This window comes from Convolutriloba macropyga, unplaced genomic scaffold (genome assembly GCF_964194025.1).
Source record: "Convolutriloba macropyga unplaced genomic scaffold, txConMacr16.3 SCAFFOLD_2433, whole genome shotgun sequence".
Classification (NCBI taxonomy): Eukaryota; Metazoa; Xenacoelomorpha; order Acoela; family Convolutidae; genus Convolutriloba; species Convolutriloba macropyga.
In genome coordinates, this window is record NW_027450407.1 from 1 (window position 1) to 8,428 (window position 8,428).

The following is an 8,428-nucleotide window of genomic DNA, read 5'->3' on the forward strand; positions in this document are numbered from 1 at the left end:
CACCAGATGCAGGTGTGCATCAATAACAACTTTCGCCTACTACGCCACAGAATCATGTTTTGTACATGCACATCCCATTAACACTGGTCCCTTCCATGCGACTCCATGGAGTTGCGATGATATCTCCATGTCGCAGGTTGCAGGTGTGCCAGGTATCTCTGTCTGTCTCTCGCCGTGATATGATTCCCATGTCCGTCTGAAACCGGTTTGGCTCCGGCTTCACTCCTATGTTTACGCTCATGTTTGCTTATCGAAATTCGACCCGATCCAATGCTCTCATGATCTCTGTTCCAGCCGGAATTCTCGGATTCTAGAATTCTGAATCTCAGACGCCGCACCTACTTCGTGTGACAGCAGGCCCACCCAGCTTGTCGCGCAACGTGCCGCGCTACGCCGTCACAGCCAGTCCTCGCGGACGGCGCTGGGGATCGCTTAGCTGGGGTGGGACAGACCTCACTTTCGGCAGTTCCAGGCACACAAAACAGCTGTCCTAGGCAAGAGGAGAAAAGGCTAAGATCGTCCGTACGACGGACTGAGAAGTAGCAGCTAGCAAGTGTATTCGACACGTAGACATCGGTAGTGCCTACCTACGAAGTCGTGCACGATGGAGCGGTCTCGGAGCTACGGCGGGGGCGGCGCAACAAGAGCTACGTACCAACAAGCTGCAAAAGGATAGTATATTGCTACTATACCTGCGCCGATTAATTAATTCGAAAATAAAATTATTTAATTAATAATAATATCCCCTACTATTAATTATTATTAATTAACTATTAATTAAACCCCCCTCATAATAAAATAAATGAGGCACAATGCTTAATATATTCACAGCATGCTGCTACTTGCATGGCAGTTGGATGCAGGCTGCAGCAAATTGCAAGTTACACCCGGTATCTTCCCATCCCTAAACACCCTCACAGTTTTTATACATCCCATATTGGCTTCACTCATCAATCATCTCCAACCAAGTCTACCACATTGGTATTAGAGCTAGTTTGGCAACCAGAAGTAGAAGGTCCGGCCTCAGCGGCTTGATCGGTAGCCCCCTCATCATCACCAGCAGCAGAGGCAATCCTCTCTGACTCATCTATTGCATGTGAGAGGGCGTCCTCGACCATATATTTCACCACATCAACATGAAGTTGTTCAGCGGCCACGCACTGGCCCACGCCAGACCAAGCCCGCCCGACCGGTGGCCTGGCTGCCTCGCCGCACGACTGCCAGAGTTAATTAATACTTTTTTTTGTTTTATTATTAATTAACTATTAATTAATATTAATTAAACCCCCCCAAGAATAAAATAAGGTTATTTTACCACCTATAATTGCTACCTACTGACGAGTGCTAGAGGCTAGCAATATCGCCATCCATGATTCCTCCAGGCATGTATTAAATAACCGGGAATACGAGTATAGGTATGGTAGGTACAGTAGGTACCTAGTACCTACCTACTACTAGTACTATTACTTACCTCAATTCACACGTATACTACGAGTACGTGGCTAGAGAGCATTAATTGTGGTACATCAGTATAGTAGGGTATGTAGGGTTTTATGTGGTAATGCACGCGTCGCGCACCATCCACAACCTCTCTAGAGACTAGAGACTCGAGCGCTCTCTCTATACATTAACATGGATCCACTGGAAGTCACAGAAAAAGCTGCACGCTCAGAGCTCGGAGGATTACAATTCGGAATCTCTGATTCTAACACTTACACTTACACTTACATCAGAACCCCGGGCTTCCGTACGACGGTCATAGTACTCGTACAACGGCTTGCCGGACTGTTACGCCCGTCGTCAGCTGAGCCAGCAACTCTAGCCGGGCAAGTGCGAGAGGGGGCATGCTCCCTGAGAGTCCGTGGAGGGAGGGGGGCGGGAGGAAGTGTAGGATCCCACAATAGATGCTTCTGCCGCTCCGGAGAGAGTTCCAAGGAGGGGTCATCGGGGAGTGACGCAGCGTCACGGCGCCATGCGCGCGCATAGCATCTGAAACTGTTTGACTGACTCGTGCGGCAGTTGCACGACGTGTTATTATATACGCCAGGCGCCCGGCAGGTGGCAGCCGGCCGCTGTCAACATTTCCACACGGCCCTTCAGTACTATGTACCATAAAAACATAATCGTCAACATTGTAATCCTTAGAACTCACTAGAGAGCAGTATTCCCAGTCCGCGACATGGCTCCACTGTAGGAGATACTCTAGAGAGAGCACTCGGGCAACTGCAAGTTGCCCTCTCTCTCTCACACACACACACTCTCTCCGGTACAGAGAGAGTAATATATTAAAACCATCACCGTACTCGTGCTCCTATCGGATTGCTTTCAGTCGGGCAAAAATCACGAACATATACGAATATATCCCTATAATATGGCGATGAATGACATCACGGAATGCAATTCGAGCAACAGATGACTCCCGGCCTGGCAAAACCGGGAGCTGAACATTGAAATTATACTAGGGCAACTAGCAGTAGGGCGAGCGCTAGGCTGCGGATGGTGCGAGTACTATCGCTATTATCTATTGTATAGTAGTACTACTACTCATTGGGCCGAACTAGCCGGAATAGCTAGGGTACCGAACCCTACTCGACCGTGATGATCGGACGGCCATTTCGTAGTGTCAAAATCAATCGGACGGCGCCTATTAATCGTGACTTTTTGATCCGACAGGAAGAAAGTTTTTCCCCATCTATAAGAAAAACATACCCTACCGTGGCACATCTTGCACCGCTTGATTTTCATCGTACGGCCCAGAAAGTTTACCAGGTCCCCAATATATGTTGACTACTCACGTACCTTTAGCCTGAACGCTCCGCTCGGTGCTGCTGCGCACCATCCTCGCTTCGCTTGGATAAATTATTGTACCAGGTTACTGTACACGTACATTACAATTATACCAGGAGGCATGCTTACAGTACAGTACAGTACGAGTACCTGGACAATCTGCATTCCCGGACGGCCATGTGATCAAATGTCAGTACAAGTCCCTGCGCTCGCGCGCAGGTAGGGTGCCCTCTCGAGAGAGAGAGAGCTACTGAGCTAGGTACAGGGTGAGAGGAGCGAATTTCTGGATCTACAATACACAGTACGAGCATGTATCTCCTATAGATCATATATGGAGATATCCTTATTATTATTATATGGTACTGCAGCCGGTAGGAGATATAATATCGTCATGTGAGCGAGTGACGAACGGCTGGTAGTAAGCAAGGTTAATATATCATCTGCCCCTGCCGGTACACGAGCGTTAGACGTTGGAGTCGGCGCTGTACTCTAGTACGTAGGTACCCTACATGAGTTGAAGATATCTTCCCTCATACCAGCGTTGAATCATCAGAACAAAATATCTGCATGAATTATGGCGATATTATTATCATTTACGGAAGAATTTCGCAAGCTCATATTTTAAAAGAGAGTTCTGACTTTGACTGGAAACCCAACACCAGTGCGAGTGACTTGTAGGGTACCTATGCTTGGTTGATACCTACGTGTAGCGATAGCTATGTAGCAGGTCTTAGGCTGGTCTGAAGGGGTTGCAGGGGTGCACTCAATAGTAACTGTCAGTGGTCTTAGGTGTGACCACATCATGCGGCACTGGCTGGTTTCTGACAAGACGTGTAGATGGTGTGAGGCCGAGATAAGGGCATGGTAAACAGGTTTGGACTAATTCAACAAAATGTCCAAACTGCAAGTAGAGATGCAGAACTAGAAAGGAAAGGGGAAAGAGACATAAGAAACAATACTGCAACGCTACTGTCATGGTTCCTAACTCTATGTCTTGCTCATTCTATACATACCATAATGCATGATCGGAGGCCGGCTCAGAATGGCATCGTGCCGTTGATGAGCTTTGAGGCCGAAAGGCAATCGCCTACGCTTCACTTCTGCTGGATATGGATACGCCGCATTTGCACACTTCCCCAGCATGCTCATGCATGTAAGCAGTGGAAGGACTCCACGGATGAGAAGGGATAGGGAAGCGCCGCTCTTGGCTAATTGATGGACATGTTCCGCGGTCGTCTGGTCGATCCGTCCTGGTTCTTCTCAAACAGATAGCGGATGAGCTCCATCTGCGTGTCTCGCGGCGCATCTTCTGCCATCTTCTGATCTGTAGAAGCTATAGACCCCACCTGCACGTGGCTGTTGGGTTCACTGCCGGGCCTGGAAAGTGAACAAATATTGAGTTGTCAGTCGACTGAGCGATGGGAAATGGACCCGAGAAGAGGACCGTTGGTGCGAGAAAAAAAAAGGGGGGGGGGGGGGGGGGGGTTCCGGTCTTCACACGGACAGGAAGCTCCTGGGAACTGCAGCAAATAAAAGGCCAGAACAAAGGGGCTCACCGAGGGGCGCCCCAAGGATCAAATTCCGTCTGAATGGATCGTCTCGGTGGTCCTCGGAAGCTCAGAGATGCAGGGGCGCTCAGAATCTGGCCATCAGAACCAAGGATGGTCGCCTTGGCTTTTCCGGGCGAGTGCGGCGGAGAAATGAAGGAGATGACACCAGGCTTGATCACCTGAGCTGGACATTTTACGCCATCTACATCCACTACCACAGTGCGATGCTGCTCGAACCCATTGGAGGTGTGGCCGACGATGAGGATTTTCTCCCCTCCCTCTGTGGATGTCGCCTCAGGGCTAACCTCCCAGATAACAAACCAGCCCTGGGACTGGTCTCCCAGCTTGGCGCGCTGGTCCAAATCAGCAAGCTGTTCTCCTGCCTCTTGGCTCTGAGCCGATGAGTGCTCACGAGAGATACCAGGCTCGGCCATATGTCTACGAACAACTTCCTCAGAGTGTCTGCGGGGGTCTGCCACATTGCGTCGTCCATGTGCGTGGCCTGAGGGGCCAGATTGGGACACTGTCACTGCCCGGGCTGCTGCCTGCTGGGTGCCACCGCCTGAACCAGAGGCATGCTCCTGGACTGAGGCCAAGGGTCCGTGCATGCTAAGAAGGTCTGGGTGCGATACAGGTGCGGTTGCAAAGGTGTCCCATGACCAGGCTGGAGATTGACCCACCCCCATGCTTGGTTGCAGAGCAAAGGCGTCCGCATGACTCTGAGAAAACAGCAGCAATCATGCGTATCAGCACGTGGTTTTGGGTCAGTAAGAGGGGAGCGTGAAGATGAAACATGCAAGCACTGCGAGGGCGTGTCACACGGCATCAGCAGGAAGAAGGCCGTAAGACACAAAGCAGGAGAGCGAGCAGGCCACTGGAGTTTATTACCTGCCACTGGAAAGGGGGCTGTGTGTAGGCGGTGCCATACATCTGCCAGGGTAAGCTTACAGGTTCTGTGTTGTGTCGGGGCGCCGGATACCCAGAAGTAGCGCTCTTGGCAGCCATGGAGATTTTCTGCTGGCTGATATTGTACTTGTCTCCACCAAGGCCAGGATGCATCGGTACTGAGTCAACCAGAGGAGGCTGCGTCCCCCCCATGGTAAAGCGTCCTGGCAGCTGCTGCGGCTCCGCTGCTGCTGCCAGACCCTGAGTGGGCTGCCAGTGCTTTGACCCGGAGGAGTTGGGTTCAAGATAGTGGACCAGCACAAGGCTGTCATCGTCTAGCCTCCAGTAACAGCGTCGCTGCATGCTAGCAGGGCTGATAGCATGGGCGTAGTAGCAATTCACCTTGTCCTCGTTGTCAATCTGTGCAGGACGGGTGCACATGCGTTGTCAGAAACAGAGCCCGGGAGCAGGCAACGCTACTACCGCCCCCCCCCCCCCCCCCCCACCTTCTTGAACAGAAAGCAAAGCTACGGGTGTGTCCGCACTTTGAGCTTTTCGTGCGTCTCCTTCACGGTCTTCCCGTCACTCTTCTTGCGCCAGTTGTGCCCGTCCAGACGGAAAAATCGCACGGTCCGTCGGTCGTACAGAAAGAGGTGTCCACTCGGGGGCTGGTGGGCTGCAGCAGTGGACAGCGGAAATTGGCCTTCGGCGCAAAGGTGAAAGAGCTTGAGGAGCTCGTTGCCCTTAAGCCAATGGGTACGGGCCTTGTCGATCAGATGCGAGGCCACGAGAGGAACATCCGCGCGGGCCTGCAGCGGCACGGCGATCTCCTTTGCTACGGCACTTTGACGCAAGTGAGAAGCGAGTTGGGCGGTGGTGCCGAAGCCACCCCGCATCAAGTGTAGCTGCTGCTGCTGCTGCTGCTGAGCTACGGCCTGGTGATGCTGCTGCGCCACGGCAGCAGCCTGAAAGCTATCTGCCGCAACCCCGACCGGCATCCCCGCCGCTCCGGCCCCGGAGATCAACTTATTGTCCGCGAGGGGAGGCGGATACCCCATTTCGAACCGTGCCGGAAAGCCTATGCTGCTTGGCGTGCCAAACCCCATTGTGCTCTAGACCAATGTCCGTCGAGCCGTAAAAATTATGGAAAACACCGCGTCACGAAACGAAGTAGTCAGTCACGGCCGGCAGATGATACGCGCGGGTTTGAGAGGGCTCTGTCCGGGAGGGTGCGGACGACCGACACCCGAAAACGTCAGCAGTTAGGTAGCGGGGACTGGTCGGCTTTTTTCTTCTTGAAGCTCACTGTGACCAGAGCTGTTGCTGGATTCCCTGAGACGAGGGGCAGACGCATGTCAGGACGTAATAACGTAGGAATATGATCAGAACTGATCAGACCTAGCGAAAAGACAATGTGGTGGTTAGGGGGGCAGGGTGCGTGGCCTGTATGAGCTTGCGACACCAGTACAGGTACTCGACACTCGTAGCTACAGGCGAGGCGCAGCGGAGCGGAATCAACACGGGGTACGCACTATCGTACACGGCAACGCAGCCCAGTCGGAAGTAGGAGGGCAAGTGCCGATAAACGCCACAGGGCGGTAGACGGCAGAGGCCCCGGCCGGTAAATCACATTTGCCCACACCTACTATCTGGGGAGCAGAAACTAGAAAGGAGGTCAGGCAGAGAGAATGGATGATGATGCGCAAGACGACAACGTTGCCCGTGGCGGCGAAGGGGCGGCAGACCACGCGGAAGACCAATTGCGCGTCGCGCGAAACGGCCGCGTGAACACGTTCCGAGAAGCTCAACCCACGCGCCTTCGCAGTATGGCAGACAACAACAAGGACCCAAACACGGTCTTGACAATTCATGCTCTCATGGATAACATCCACTCATGCCGCGACGGTAGATCATGGTGATGTAGTGACAGAGTGAGAGTGCCAGAGTGGGTGGGACCAGGCGGGTTCCGTGCGGCGACCGAGACATCTATATTTCCGCTCACGGTAGGAGCTTCGGAAAGCAGGAGTTCAATCACCACGGAAGAACAGCAACCGCGAGGGGAGAGATAAGACGACCATCCCGTCGAAAATCAGGGGAAATAATGCACACAGTAAAATCTGGGATCGTCGTGGCCACCGGGCAACGGCGAACTTAAATCGGCTTTTCGAACGGGATCACTTCCGAGGACTTGCGTGACTGTTCCGACAGTGAGAGAAACCCGGCCAGCCGGCCGGGTGCAGTGGGCATGCGGCAATGAGGCCTGCAGTGCGCCTACCAGTATCTGATATCGACTCCAATATCCTGAGGATGTCTCCTTGCCACAGTGGTGTGGATAGACAGTCAAACGAATCGATGTTCGTGTGCAACGTATCGCGATGGCGCGCTGTCGTAACGCGCCCGCCCGGTCGCTGTCGATAGAAGTTGTGGGAAGGGCTGCTCGCCGAAGTGTTTTATCAGCCGGGCTGGAGGTCTGGTGGGGCGCCCATCTCGGGACACTACTACGAGTACCTCAGATGTATCTCGTGAGAAAGCTGGCCTGCCTCGATCGACCTCAAAACATATTGTCAAAACATACAAATAATTGTTATCAGTACAGACATGTATGGATGGTGCGGCAGGACCGCATGGTTTACCCGCATGTAGTCAGTAGTATGTACTGTACTCAGTACTAGTGCCATGTATGTACGTTACCGCGGTACTAGTGCGAGGTATGTACGTTACCGCGTGAGGATCATGGTGACCCGTACAACGTGTACAGTACCCTATATGGCCTTATATTTATTATTATTAGTCTCAGCCCTCAGGCTCTCAGCAGGAGGTCTCAGTATGGTGGGTAGTTGACAACGGTGTGGTCACAGGAGAGCGGGGGCCGCGGGCCGCGTTTATTAGTATGGTGGGTACAGTAATAGGGTAGGCCGGGTATACCCATGAAATATCCGCGGAATCGCCTCGGGGAGGATATCCGCCGAATACTCGGGTTCTTCGGTGTGTTCCTCACTGGTACCCTACTCATAAGTAATAGATAGATAGATAGGTAGTAGCTATTAGCTATTATAGATAGATAGATCGATAGATCATATAGATGGATAGATGCTCGAGTACGATAGATATATAGATGGATAGATGCTCGTACTCGTACTGGTAAGTGGTACCTACTCTTACTGTACCCTACCTACCGACTGCACTACCACAGCAGGGATACTGTA

The 8,428-nt window shown here is 52.4% G+C and overlaps 1 protein-coding gene across 1 annotated transcript; it reads right to left on the minus strand.

Annotated features, from left to right (window-relative positions):
- Positions 1–3,475: 3,475 nt before the first annotated feature.
- Positions 3,476–7,631, minus strand: LOC142355865 (uncharacterized). Its single transcript, XM_075407902.1, has 5 exons — positions 7,498–7,631; positions 5,768–6,554; positions 5,226–5,642; positions 4,344–5,056; positions 3,476–4,164 (listed from the first exon to the last, which is right to left on the minus strand). The coding sequence occupies exons 2-5, from the start codon at positions 6,326–6,328 to the stop codon at positions 3,996–3,998; spliced, it is 1,860 nt and encodes a 619-aa protein (XP_075264017.1). The 5' UTR covers positions 6,329–6,554; positions 7,498–7,631; the 3' UTR covers positions 3,476–3,995.
- Between the last annotated feature and the right edge of the window lie 797 nt (positions 7,632–8,428).